General features: G+C 39.0%; 1 protein-coding gene and 1 long non-coding RNA gene across 3 annotated transcripts in view; one reads left to right on the top strand and one right to left on the bottom strand.

Annotated features, from left to right (window-relative positions):
• LOC120248312 overlaps window positions 1-14645 on the top strand; it is a 58244-nt gene that overhangs the window by 2643 nt on the left and 40956 nt on the right. Inside the window, exon 2 of the long non-coding RNA XR_005532552.1 lies at window positions 11621-11802. This is a non-coding gene — a long non-coding RNA (uncharacterized LOC120248312). The remainder of the gene's footprint in view (window positions 1-11620; window positions 11803-14645) is intronic.
• Window positions 2884-14645, bottom strand: part of MED14 (mediator complex subunit 14) — a 68512-nt gene continuing 56750 nt past the window's right edge. Inside the window, exons 24-31 of one of the 2 annotated variants that reach the window (XM_039256580.1) lie at window positions 14090-14221; window positions 12166-12348; window positions 11032-11267; window positions 9084-9263; window positions 8429-8536; window positions 6641-6766; window positions 6078-6270; window positions 2884-3518 (exon numbers count right to left, since the gene is read on the bottom strand). In XM_039256580.1, the coding sequence (XP_039112511.1) occupies window positions 3445-3518; window positions 6078-6270; window positions 6641-6766; window positions 8429-8536; window positions 9084-9263; window positions 11032-11267; window positions 12166-12348; window positions 14090-14221 (1232 nt within the window). In that variant the 3' untranslated portion in view covers window positions 2884-3444. The remainder of the gene's footprint in view (window positions 3519-6077; window positions 6271-6640; window positions 6767-8428; window positions 8537-9083; window positions 9264-11031; window positions 11268-12165; window positions 12349-14089; window positions 14222-14645) is intronic. The other variant, XM_039256589.1, reaches the window with a different exon arrangement.

Raw genomic sequence — 14645 nt, 5'->3', positions numbered from 1 at the left:
CTTCATTTCTCTGGGCCTCAGTTTACCCGTCTATAAAAGGAGGTTATTAATACCTACCCCACTGAGTTGATGGATTAAATACACATTGAAATACTTAGGCCAGTGCCTAACAATAGTAGCTCTCAGTGAATATTTTATAATGATCTAAATTGTGCCTTTCCATCAATCAGTCATATTCCTGGGCAAGGTATTTGAACAAATCATTTGGCCACTTGGAAGTGGAGGCGACTTCCAGAAGATTGTGACATCTGGTCTCCTTGGGTTGTGCAGCACAATGCTGGCTGGACTCTCATGTTCTCTTAATAACCTTGATACTAAATCCATCCTAAGTAACGCCAAATCATTCCCTTAGACATACTGTCCACTCCCATCAAACCAAATCAAAGAGAAAATTCCACAAGAAATAATGAAATACACATGAACATTTTCTCTTTCCCTTAAGTTTCTGGTAAATTATTAAGATTCTCTGTATATCAAGAACACAAGGGGGGGCGGGGGCGGCGCCTGAGTGGCTCAGTTGGTTGTGTCTGACTTTGGCTAAGGTCATGATCTCATAGCTCGTGACTTTGAGCCCAGCATCAGGCTCTCTGCTGTCAGTGTGGAGCCCATTTTGGATCTTCTGTCTCTCTTCCTCTCTGCCCGTCCCTTGCTCTCTCAAAAATAAACAAACATTAAAAAAAAAAAAGAACACTTGGATAATAAATATTAAAGTAAAATGTAATAGGTAGTACTTGGAAGGGAAAAATTATGAAAGGAACTTTTTATGTAGAAACTGGATTCCAAATTTAGGGTAGCAAAATTATACTTCTTGAAGTTATCAAATTAATCATGGTCCAAATAACGACTAACAGACTGTCAGTATCCTGTGGCTGAATGAGTTACTGTATTAACTGCAACACCGTTATTAGTGGGATTTACATTCCAATCATGTATATTTTAGTTTCTGCAGTAGCTCAGGGTAAACTTTCAAACATTAAGGTTCAGCCCCTGTTATTAATAACTTGATATTTTGTGTTGAATTTTTTGCTTTCTTCCTAATTCTGAAAGTTCTGTGCATTCCAAAACAGCATTTCAGCAAATGAGAAATAGGTGGCTAATGAGGACCAATTTCTTCTTTCGAGATCAAACTAATACTAAACCAGGGTATTATCCAAAATATCCCTGTGAAAATTAACTAGAGAGAGTTGGTAGTTCTCTGAAACTTGTATAAATTTATTACCAAAATTACTAAAATGACACTGAAAACACCTTAAAGACCCAAACCACCTATCAGAAAAAAAGCACTACAGGCATCCAGTCCCTTTGACTGAACCTGGGTAATAAAAGAGGCAAAGGACATGGTTTGTCATGAAACCTAAGATTTGAATACTAGCGTTTTCAAGCTTTAATAAAGTATATACTGATTCCAAGTCCCAAGCATATCAAAATTTGTATTCATGGGATTACTCTTAAGCAGCAGAAGCAAATTCTGCTCACTGAATCCTATCTTTTGATTTGCACAAGGCATTCAGAGATGAGTTATAATCAGGAAAAAAGTGTTCACTGAATGCATCATTTTTAAAAATACAGTTAACATCTTGAAACCACTTAAAAGGGAGAATACCTCAGAAGCTTACTCTACTTGTAAAATCGGAGACAATATTATCCTGCAGATAAAAATACATTTCTTGTATATACATGTAGATTTCTACATGAAAGAAAGGACTCAGCTACAAATAGAAAAGTGCTGACCCTTGATAAAGACATTGTTGATTGCCAAACCGATGTGATTCCCATTGTAAGGAGAACTGAAAACTGAATGATAAAAGTTAAAGGAAGGATAAAGTTCAGTCACCTGTTCCTGAATAGCGGCAGAGCTGGGCAAGAAGGAGGGGATAAAGGTAGAAATAAGACACAGAAGAAAGGCAAAGAAGGCCTCAATTCTGACCAGAAGTGAATGGAGAATCAAGCAAAGTTGAGAATAGATAATGCTATAGCTGCAGTGAGATGCTTGAAACTAGAATTTGGTAGGTGATAGCTAACAGAAGCTCAAATCATCTTAAAGGGGAATTAGAACATCTAAAATTTATTGGAGGGCCAATGTTACAGTGACCAGATAATTCAGTGCAGTATTATCATATAAAAAATCTTTACCAAATTAACATTTAAGTCACCAGAAGACCTTTGCTTCTGATCACATTCTCTGAAGCTTAAAAAGGTCCCCGACTGACTGGGAGGGAGCATAGTGCTCCAAAAAGAAACTCTGCTGAGATGTGTCAGCACCAGAAACTCCACCTGACCCTGGATGGGCAGTGGATCTTGGATTCTTCAAAGTGGGGGGACTGTGCCAGGTTTCTTTCAAGCAAAACATTTTATTTTGGTGACAATGACTTAAAGATTGTGTACAATAACCCCAATTTTGGTGGAGAAGAAATGGGGGACAGGTTAAGCAAGATAAAGAAATGTCACAGAAATTTCATGCAAGGGTGGAACATCCAAGTTCTAGGTTTCCTAATTAATGCGGTCTGCAGAAGCATCCTGCAAACTAAATTTGCCCAACAGAAAAAAGTTCCTTTATCTTCAATGGATGAGAATGACTGCAGTAATTTGGGAACCTTGATCCATATGAACTACTCACTGTCTCTTCTCAAAGACTGGTTCCTTCTTTTTTACCCAAATCCTACACTGAAAGACAACTAAGGTGCAAAATGGTCACCACCGGTCAAGTTAGGAATGGTTGAAGAAAATAATTAACCTTGAAACAAAGAAGCAGATGTTTTGGGTCAAATTCCAGACACGTATCATTAAAAATTAACTACTGGCCCCACCAGGTGAAAGATGAAGGGAGGCCCTGAGAAGTCTATAGGGCTGATATACACACAAGTGAGTGTCACTGTTGTTTTGTTTTAAACCTAGTTTTATTAAATATTGCTTCTTTGGGATGTGTTTATAACAACTCCCAGAACATTTTCATGTAAGGATTCAAAGCGGGCATATTAAAATACAGCTTCAATATAAAGTTTATCACAGTTTTACAGTATTCAAAAAAGACAGACCTGCCTTAAAAAACAAACAAAAACCAAAAAAAGGACTATTACACCCAAAACATAAGAAAACAATTAAATAAACAAGTTTGGCATTTCCATAACTTTATAGTATAAAACAGAATATTAAATCTATTACTGGCAAGCGGACACTGATGTTTTACCTAGTTTGAAATGTGTCCCATTTAAACACACTATACAAGTTCACTATACAAAAGATTGATGGTCTTTTTGATGAAAGAAGTGCACCCTGAAAAATTTTGCCAGTTTAGAATATTTATCTCTAAAAGTCAAAAAAGTCCTTTTTCTTTTTAAACTGAAGGCTAAATTCAGATTTGTTTTTTTTGTTTGTTTGTTTTTTTGTTTTTTTTTGCTGTTTTGTCTCATTTGTCAGCCTTCCTGGTTTTAAAAACAATAGTGTCTATGGACGCCCACCAGGGGGCAGTGTAAGATTAGCCATTAAATCACGAACAGCTGCAAATATTGTGCATTCACCTGCAACAGAGAAAAATGGTCATTAGCTATTCGCAATACAGGAAAGATGATGTCAACACACCGGTGGGGGTAGGGATAATTAAACTCAGCAAGAACTTTAAGGGTCAAAATAAAAGACTAGATGTTAACTGCACAGATTATAGGGGACTAAGCTTTAAGCGTGTTAAGTATCAAATGATGCTTGGTTCGGGTTTTTGTTTTCCTTGTGGAGAAATTTTGGGTAAGTCCCAGTTAGGTATGAACTTAAGAAGATAGGCCTAGAGTTTCTCCATAGAAACACTGGAGCACTGGATAAGCCTTAACGGTTGGGTTTCGAGGCTGCGGACAGTCTGTTTATGCATTTTGAATCTAATGCAAAGATCTAGTTTGTATTTGTGCATCAGTTACAACATCTAAAATGTCCTTCTAATGTTGCTTCAAAGGCCAGATTAAAATGTCTATGACAGCACTGTCCAATAGAACTTTCTGTACTAATGGAAGTATTTTAGATGTGCACTATGGCTAGTATGACTGAGGAACTGAATCTTAACCTTTAATTTTAATCAGCTTAAATTTAAATAGCCACATGTGGCCAGTAGTGACAGTTATACTGGACAGTGCAGTTCTATAACATATATTGGAGTTTTCTCAAATTTAACGGAAATGATAACTTCTGGAGTTCAACATTAAAATCAATGAAAAAAAGTGATTTTTCATAAAAGCACCTCACTGGGAGGGGAGGAAGTGATGGGTTTCAGGGGGGAGGGGGACTGAAGTATGACACACCAACAATCCAAAAACAAGACTTGTTTGGGGGTGGAGGGGGAGGCTAATGATTCATCCTTTTGATTTCCCCTTTGCTCAAAGAAACCAAAGACCCTGCCTCTTACTTCTTGTGAACATGACACATACTTAGACATAATCAACTGAAACCAGCTGTAAATAATATAAACCAAAAGCTGGCTCCCTGTCTTGGAGCATGGCCTGGCGCTACAGTGGTTGCAAAGTGAGAGAACCAGGGACCCCAACTGAATAATGAATAGCCTTCTGGCAAAGGGCGGGATGTGCAGTGACCCTGTGCAAGTTACTGCACACTTCTTTCCAACCAGTACAGAAAGAAAACGAAACCCAAGGTTTGTCCAGTCTAAGGTAGAAATTAAAAAAAAAAAAAAAAGAAAAAAAAAAAAGAAAAGGAAAAAGGAAAACACTCCCCAAACATCCCAACAATTCCTCAAATAAAAGGAAAAGTTATATCCTTCTTTTTCCTTTTTAAAAACACATTTTCATTATTGACAGGCAGAAAAACTTGTTTGATCCCAATAGGATCAAAACATTCCTTCCTCTTAATTGTAAATTCCGCAAGACATAATAATGATAATCATCTGCTGGTGAAGGAATGGCGTTATCATCAAAGTTCTACTGGACTGCTACTTTGAAAATTCTTTTAGCTTTAAACTTTGATTCTTAAGGACCTATTTTTAGCTGAAAGAAGAGATAAGTCAAAGGATGAAAGCAGAAAATTGTAAGAAGTAGAAGAAGTATTACAACAAAAGAAGCGTACCCTTCTCTACTGCCCAGTGCATTCCTTATAAACTATGCTTGAGTGAAAACTTGCTGATGTATTCAATACGGAGAAATAAACGGCTACAAATAGAATTTCTCCCGTGATTCCGGCCTCTAGTAAAATTTTGACACTGTGGTACCTAAAAATGTTTCAGAGAACAACTTTCCCTCATTTAAAAACATTAATTCTATTATTGTACTATTCTGAACAGAAAGCTACAAAGGACGTCCTTAATATTAGAAATAGGCAAATTTAAATGTAAATTTAATTTCCTTAAAATCATAAACAAGCAAAATGGAAGAAACGTTCTCTTTGCTGAACTTTATGTGTTGTAACCAAAAATTTAGCACTGCCAGGTGTGTGTTAAGTGTAGGCTACTATGGTATTGAAGGGACCTTGTTTGTCTGCCAGAAACATTCAGGTTTCCTTGAAAATGTTGTTTGAGAGCTTCCTTGTGCACTTGGTGAAAAGCTTCACTTGCACCCGCCTGACACTTATATAAGAAGCCCAAAAAGCAGTGATGCCATTTGTATCAGCTTTTATTCTTCACAAAACATTTAGAAGATACAGAACTTTGAATGGTAATATTCTATTCATGACTGAACCATGAAGTATGAGAAACCGACATGCATTTCAACTGGTGATGTACAGAGTGGCAGGTTTCGATGGGAGTAGGGCAGGAATTCACGGCCATGAAAAGTCTATCCTCCTAACCTAGGGCTCTATGGCAATGTGTGCTATGAACACGAGCTTCTGGCATTAGCAGCTGGGTCAGTCCCAATAGTAAATCACTAACGAAAATGAAGTCCAGGCAGCAGAGACATGGACAAAAATGAAGAACCAGTGAGAAAGGAAGAAAGCGACAGGCAGACATTAAGAGGGCCACAGCAATCAGCACTCTAGTACTTGGAATGGGGGTGGGGTGGGGTAAGAGGGAGTGGAGGGGAGGAGGAGGAATCTCTCAAAAGAACTCTTATAACATATATGCAATACAATAGCATGTACTGGTCATGTACCTTGTCGCGGTGGGTTCATCTCTGCAAACCTCTTCAGAATGTTGCTGACCATCATGGGCGCAGCAACAGAAGAGTTCTGCTGTCTGGGAATGTCTGCCTGCTGGGTGGTGCCTGAGGCCATGTCATAAATGATTGGAACTATAATACTAACAGGCTCTTGGGGAGGGACCGATGTTTTCTGAGTGAGTTGAAGCTAAAGACACACAACATATACAAAGAGAATAAAAACATAGTAAGCAAAAACATTTGCCTAAATTTATCAAAGGTACTATCATGCACTCTATCAGATTAAGATCCCTCAGGCAAAAGAAAATGAAGTATGGCAAGAAAAGTGATAAGTGAATATTATGGTTAAGATACAAGTGTGCCACACAATTATCTGGTTCAATAAATTTCTGTTCTTATTAAATGAACCAGGATTACATCAGGTCTAAATGATAATTAAGGAATCTGAGCCTGTGTTTGGCAGCGATGGGTAATCCTGCAAAGTTGTTCTATTATCCTCACATGGCGTTTGCCTCAGGGGCTCTCGTGCACGCACGCATGTGCCAGGTGGTACTTACAAAAAACAGCATTTTGGATTTCAGCACCACAGCGGGTGTCCCGGGAGGCGCAATGGGTGGTGCGCTGGGAGGGATAGTCAAACAAAACTGCACGTTCCATTTTAGCTGTGTTGCCTGGTCAGGAAACTGTTTTGAAAAGAAATCATGATCAAATCACATGAACATTTAAAATTATATTCTAGTACAGGAGCCTGAAAGGTTAGCATTTTATCTTCTACTTCATTATGAACAGGACATAAAAATGATGGCAGCCTGTATTATTTCAAATATGTATGAAGTTCCTAAATGAAAAGTCAACTCCAGATTTCTGGGACGTGTTCCCCTTTTCTTCCCTCCCACTCCATTAAATCCCGAGGTCTGTGGGTTCTGCTTCCTTGGTGGCTCTGACATCTGTTCCCACCTCTCTATTTTTACTGATGCCACCCACCAAGCACCAGGGTTCGTGACTTCTCCTGTGGCCCCTAATGGTCCCTGCTGGTGGCTGCTTCTTCCAGTTCTTCCTCCTACTGTCAGGCAAATGTCCTAGAGCATGGTTCTCATCGAGCTCACAACTGAATAGTGACATGCAGTGACACATGCTATTCCCTTGCCCTCCCAGGAACAAGACCTGGCATTCAAGGAGGTCCTTCTTAACTGGTGCCAACCTAGACTTTCCAGTCTCATTTCTGACTCCTTTCCTAAAACAAACTCGTCAAACTGTGTTAAATAATTTTAAATTGTATTCAGTGGTATTTTTTTTTAGCCACATGAATACTTATTCCTTTAAGAACACAAATGGGTATCTTTGTGACATAAATGATTCCTATAGGCTATCAGAAAGAACAGAAGCCAAGTGTTGAGACTATTAGCAAAAGAACACTGCTATCTCAATATTAACAGTAAAACATCAACTGGGAAAAGGAGTACAGTATTTGAAATTACCTAAAGCAATACTAGAAACATCTGAATGAAAGTCTTATAAGCTTAGAAAAATATAATCAGGTGCCACCTGGATTCCAGCTATATAATGATATACTTTCACAGGAAAGAAGTGGAATTAATCTCCCCAGGGAAGATAAGTTTTTTTTAAAAAATGATATTAGGGCAATTGGGAGCACCAGCAAAAGCTAGAGCCACACCTCACATTTGACACTAAGATACAGTTCATTTTATTTAAAACAATTTTTTTAATGTTTATTCATTTTTGAGAGAGAGAGAGAGAGAGAGACAGAGAGAGTGGGGGTGGGCAAAGACGGAGACACAGAATCTGAAGAGGCTCCAAGTTGTCAGCATGGAGCCCGATGCGGGGCTCGAACCCACAAACCGTGAGATCATGGCCTGAGCCGAAGTCGGGTGCTTAACTGACTAAGACACCCAGGTTCCCCAACACTAAGATACATTTTAAATGGATCAAAAATTTAAATAATTTAAAAAATGAATCTATAACAGTATTAAAAGAAGCCATGGGAGCATCATCTCAGTATCCAGGAGCAGGAAGAGTGTATTAAATGTATTTGCTTTTATTAAAGGTACAACCCCAGTTGCCTGTGGGGAGGGAGACTGGATGGCTAGATAGAGATAGATGGGAAATTTTCCACTGTACCATCTTGATCTAAGTTCAAAAGATACAGAAAGACTGTATTACTTATTCAAAGATAGTAAAATTCAAGTTAAAAATTAAGAAGAGTTTAAGAGAAAAGCAGAGGTACATACATAAATAAGTAAAAACCAATAAACACTGCTCCCACCAACTCCAACCTCTTCAGACAGATCTTGTTATACATAAGTATGTATTTCTCTGTAACTTACCAGCTCTAGCTTCATAATATGCACACAGTCCCTGAGGATGTGTGTAGGAGCTCCTAACAGCTTGGTGAAGGCTATTAAAGTATTGGCTTTGAATGGCGGTCCTGCAACCTACAGGGATAAATAAAGCAAGTTACTCTGCATTCTACTTTGATTCTTCTGTTGAGTACGCAGGCAGACTTTCAAGATGTGAGTTCAGTTCCAGACCACAATAAAGCAAATATTGCAATAAAGCTAAGTCAAATGAATCTTCTGGTTTCCCAGCACATATAAAAGTTATGTTTACACCATAGTGTAGTCTGTTAAGTGTGCAACGGCATTATGTCTAAAGAGGGTACGTATCTTAATTAAAAAATACTTTATTACTAAAACACGCTAAGCATCTCTGAACTTTCAGGGAGTAATAATCACTGATCACCGTAACAAATAATGAAGTCTGGAATATTGCAAGAATTACCAAAATGTGACAGAGAGACATGAGGTAACCAAATGCTGTTGGGAAAATGGCCCCAATAGACTTGCCCAGTGCAGGATTGCCACATATGTTCAATTTGTAAAACAAAAACAAAAACAAAACAGTATCTGCGAAGTGCAATGAGGCAAAGTGCAAAAAAAAGAGGTATGCCTGTATTAAAATTACGCGTTAATAAACACATACTCTTGTTTCAAAGAATTTCTCCAAAACTTGAAGTTCATCAGGTTTCCACTGTCCTGCATTTTCAGGTGTCACTTTTAGCTGAAGTGTCTGGTTGGTTTTGGGACTAAGGGCTACTCTGCATTTCAGCGCATCAGTTTTAAACATGATCACTCCGGGTTCGTTGGAATTTATCAGCTGCAGCTGTAAAACATGAAGGGCGCATCAAGTGAACATGTGAGACAGCATGTAAGACAAAGAGGAAATGAAAATGCTGAGAACGGTTTCAAAGAAAAAACAAGGAAGTTGATACCCGTTCCCAAACAAAAACATCTAGGCAATGAGCACCATTAGCTGCTAACATCAAGAAGAAACTGTACGTGACGTATCTCTTGATGGAAGAACAAAACACAACCTATGGAACAGTTTTTTAAAATAAACACAAACTTGAGCCTGAACTCAGTAGTTATATCTGCGGGATGGACCAAGATCACAGAAATATGAGGGACAAAAGAACACGTAAAATAATTCCAAAGGGATGCAATATTAGATTTGGACTGGGACCTTATACTGGCCCAGGGGTTGGCAATTTTTTCTGTAAAGTAACAGAGAATACTCACCTTAGGCTATATGGTCTCTGTTGCAACCACTCAATGATGCCATCGTAGCTGAATTTACAGACAGTGTGTAGATTAATGGGTATGACTGCGTTCCAGTAAAACCTTATTTACAAAAACAGGTGGCAGATAGGACTTGGCCCCTGGGCCAGTACTTTACTGACCTCTGCTCTAGCTTAATATATTGATTATGCAGATGAGCAAAATGAAGTTCAAAGAGCTGAAAGTGTACAAGGCTTATCAAGTGGCAGAGGTAAGAGGCAGAGAGGATTATAGGTCTCATAATAGCCATTTTTTAAAATACTAATTATGTACTTATTAAGTATTTATTTAAATACTTATGTTAAAACCTTGATTTTTTAAAAAATCTGAACATAAAGGTTGCAAAGTACCTTGGTGCCATCCGTGGAGTGGATTATTTTAAATGTTCACCATTCTACTTCATTAACACATACATAAATAGTTGCCAGTAACTAAAATGTACTGAAAAATACCAAGACATTATGCTAAGGGCTTTCTATGAAATATCTCAAATTCCCACAATTGTTAAGAGGCAGGTAAATACCATTATCTACTCTTATCAAAAAGGGGAAGAGATTTGCCTAAGCTTGTACTAGCATGTGGCATGGCCAAGCGGTCAACCCTGAACTATCTTGGAAGGGTATCACCACAGGACAGAAGGTTTTTCTATAAAAATTTTAAATCAATTCAATTGTCCATGTATTGCAAAAGGAGTTTTCAACCTTGTGATCATAAATAATTTTATTTCAGTGGAGAAGCCAATTCCAGAGGGCAAACAGTCGCTTGTACGCTATCCTCTGCAGAGCCAGATCCTCGGTGCGTTTGTCCTGTGGTATTGTGGGGACCTTGTGGGACCTATCTATAGGTCCATGTTAGGTACAGCACAGCAAACTATAAAATGCAGGAATATGTCACTTTAAGAATGGAAAAGAAAATCATGGAGTGCATTTTTAATGCTACAGTGGAGTGAAAAGCAGTTGTTTAAAATTTTTTTTAATGTTTTATTTATTTCTGAGAGAGAGAGAGAGAGAGAGTGAGCAGGGGAGGGTCAGAGAGAGAGGGAGTCACAGAATCTGAAGCAAGCTCCAGGCTCTGAGCTGGCTGCCAGCACAGAGCTCGATGCAGGGCCTGAATCCACGAACCGTGAGATCATGACCTGAGCCGAAGTTGGACGCTTAACCGACTGAGACACCCAGATGCCCCGAAAAGCACAGTTCTAACAAGCTAGTTAAAGGAGGTGAAGGATTATGGATTTCATTCAGATCCTGTTCTGTGGGGCAGCTTAGCACCCGCCTTCGACAACCACCACTTCTGAGTTCACTAGGTACCCGTACCGTTTCTTGTTGAATAATTCTTTGAAGGTGTCGTCTCATGATGACCGATCCAAGGAATCTCTCAAGTGGAGAACAAAGGTAACTACCTGCCAGGCCAGGCACAAGGCCTGGTGTTGGAGAGGGCAGCAGTAAAATGTTCAAGGCACTGTGAGTGAGGATGGTAGGTATGGAGGCTGCCCAGGAGCGCTGAGGTAGTTTACGAGGTGGAGGCATGTTTGTTGGCAAAGTTTGGGAACCTTTTGGGAAGGAAAACATACCATTTCATTTACAAATATATACTGTCTCGTTCTACTTTGCTTTTATTATAAATCTTTGATATTTCAAAGCAATCCATACTGTTCATTACTCCTTGTGTTGTAACAATCATGTTAGCTTTTTGCTGGCAAAATGGCCAGAATTATTCTCCCCGTAGCTAGGGACCTTGCAAAGTGGCTTTGTAGCAAGTCTTTCAAGGGATGGAGTCTACTTCTCTACCTGGAATCTGGGCTAGCCTTGTGACTTGTTGTCACTTACGAATGCAGAAGTGACATGGTGCCAGCGGCAAACCTAGGGTTTCACTCATGTTTTTGAAACCATGTCTACTCACTAGGTGAACAAGCCTGTGTTCGAGTATGAGACCACATGGAAGAGGAAGCCACACCAGCTGGGACCATTTTAGGCCAGCCAGGCCCCAGCCAACCCAGGAGCTGACCACAGAATCATGAGTGAGCAAAACAGAGCCTGGAAAACTTGCCCAGCTTGGCTTAGCCCAAATTGCCAAGCGACACAATGGTGAGTTAATATAAAATTGTTTTAAGTCATTAAATGTTACACGCAGCAAAGCTAACTAACACGTGTACAATTCTGTTCTGTGTTAACTTGCATAACCTTGTCAGTTAACTTTAGGTGTCTTTTAAGGTCTCGTAGCTAAGTTAGTAAACAGAACAAAGGGGCTCACCTCACCAGACTTCTGGAGGAGAGATTTCTCTGAACTTTGCAAACTGACTATTGTTAACTAATTTACTAAGTGGATAAAAGTTTTAAGTTATTAAATATCTCCATTTAACAAGTAGGTCACGGCTTTCAAATGTGAGGATGGAAAAAAATAGGTCATTTGGAGGTTAAACTAAAAACTAACACAAAAATGACACTCACTTGTTCCAGCTCGAGGGGAATGAGAAGCATCTGGAACCGGAGAATGTAGTGATGGGTTGGCTGGTGACATTCCAGGCATGCGCGTTGCTGGCGAGGGGCCAGACACTTGAGGAGACCCTGGCCAGTTCCCGGCTCGTCCACTTGGTGACACCATAGTGTATGGAGAACTAGGGTCCAGGGTTCCTGTAAATAAGTAAACAGATGGCTTTCAAAACCTATATTTTAATAACTAAAAAGTACTTGACAGCACTGAAACACTCGACACCTTACAAGGTGATCATTTTATTTTTTCTTTCGCTATTTCACTGAAGTATGATGCTTCTTAACATGATACAAAATTAGAAAAATACAGACTGAGGCAGGATAAAATTTATACCTTCACCCGAGCTTCAATGTGGACAATGTGTTAACAACCTACTATTTTCAAAGTTTATTTGTAAACATGGCTGAAAATGCTGAGCAAGAAAATCTCAAAGCTCACTTAAGGGCAGAAACCTACTTTTCAAGTAACTCTGACAAATTATGTTTTCTTTCTACTCAAGGCTGAGGACAGGGAAATTTTCCATTTTCTTTATGGAACATTTCCCATTTTCTTTAGGCTACACTGAGAAATGAACCAAGAATCAAGTTTTGAAAGCAGCAACTTCCTGAACAATTTAATATTTAAATTTTATCCTGCAGACACTTTTAACATATTATATGGAGAAAATACTTTTACCATGTATCAGAGGAGAGTAAATGGTCCCAACTTCCAGTCTTATAGTTAAGAAAAAAACACAAGAATATATAGGCATGCATAAAATGAGAAATACCAAAGACCCATGGGGGGGGGGGGAGGTTCAATTTCATTAATAATCCAAGAAATTTTCACCTATCAAAATGACCAAGATTTCTGAAAATCATAACACCCTGTGTTGGCAATGATGCAGGAAAATAGACACTCTTGTTTGCTGCTAGAGGAAATTGATATAGCCCTTCAGGTGAGCAATTTACAATATGTTTCAAAAGGTTTAGAATTTCTCAAACCCTTTGAGACAGCAATTCCACTTCTAGGAACTAACCTAAGGAAATAGGTGAGCAGAGATGGTACCATTTTTAGTTGTTAAAAAAAAAAAAAAAGGAACATTCTAAACATATGATAGGACAGTTAAATTATGGTATGCTAAGACAAGGGAATACTATGAAGCCATTTAGTATGATGATGTAGAGTTTTTACTGACAGAAATGTTCCTACAAATATTAATAGTAGAGAAAAAACCACAGATGCTACATAGCTGTAAAAACTGAGGAAATTCTTCATGTTGTGATTTGGCATGGCATTAGGATAAAATAAATGAAAAAAATAAGGCACTGAAGTGTGCTATCATGAGTGTGAAAAGGAAGGGGAGAGAACACTTACAGGTATCTGCATGTGCAGGCATAAAACATCTCTGCAAGAACACATGAGAAATTAATAACACTAAATGCCTCTGGGAAGAGGAAGTAGGTGGTTGGTGGCATAGAAACCCTTCACTGGCTCCCTCTTGTATTCTTTATTTAAACCAATTCAAAATAGAATATTTTTAGTTAAAAAGTTAGAAAATCCAAGTCTCAATACATATGGTACAGTCCCAACTGTGGGGGGAGGTGTCTGAGGGGAGAGACGAGCAGACAGGTGGAGAGCAGCAGAGATGCAAGCAGGCAGGCAAGCAGGGGGTGCGTGACGGGAAGAGAAAGGCAGGGCAAGGGAGAGAGAGACAGAGGGTTCCAAGCAGACAAGCCAACTGGTAGATCTCTGAGTGGTGGGATTAGGACAAATTCATTCTTTTGCGATTTCCCCAATAAACAGAGTGCTACTTTTGCAATAAGAAAATAATTTATTTAACAAAAAAAAGACTTTCACGTCAAATTCTTACGCTATTGCGATTTCCATGTACAGACTCACCATGTGGACTAGCAAAACTGGCCCCTGGTCCTATTGAGATTCCATGCGAGGATGGGGGAGGAGTTGGAACAAATGACGCTGGTGAAGGGGCTCTCAAAGCCCCACTGGGGGAGCTGGCGGCATGCAGATTCCCTAATGAAGGAAAATAATTATAGATAATCTTGCAGGACACATATTATGTCCTGGCCGATGACCTCAAGTTAAGACTCTCTCCACAGACTAAAGAAGTTAGTAGTAAAGCTCCCACAAATAGCATAAAGAAAATCTGGAATGATTTTGTTATTGAAGGAGAGAGAGAGAGAGAGACAGAGAGATTGAGAGATTCCACGGGGCCCAAATTCTAGCCCTTATATTGACTGAGTTCTACAAAAATATCCAGTGTACTTTTTTTATTTGCTCATTCATTCAGCATGTGGGCATGAATGTCAATTTCACGCCAAGCACTGCTGTAGGCACTGGGGATGCAGCAGTTAACAAGAGACAAAAATTCCTGCCCTCAAGGAGCTTATATTCTAGTAAATGAGAAAGATAAATGTGTCAGATAGTGGTAAGTACT

This window comes from Hyaena hyaena, unplaced genomic scaffold, assembly GCF_003009895.1.
Source record: "Hyaena hyaena isolate Hyena2069 unplaced genomic scaffold, ASM300989v1 scaffold_12, whole genome shotgun sequence".
In the NCBI taxonomy this organism is placed as follows: domain Eukaryota; kingdom Metazoa; phylum Chordata; class Mammalia; order Carnivora; family Hyaenidae; genus Hyaena; species Hyaena hyaena.
The sequence above is the reverse complement of the archived record's forward strand: the minus strand, read 5'-3'. Positions and strand labels throughout refer to the sequence as shown.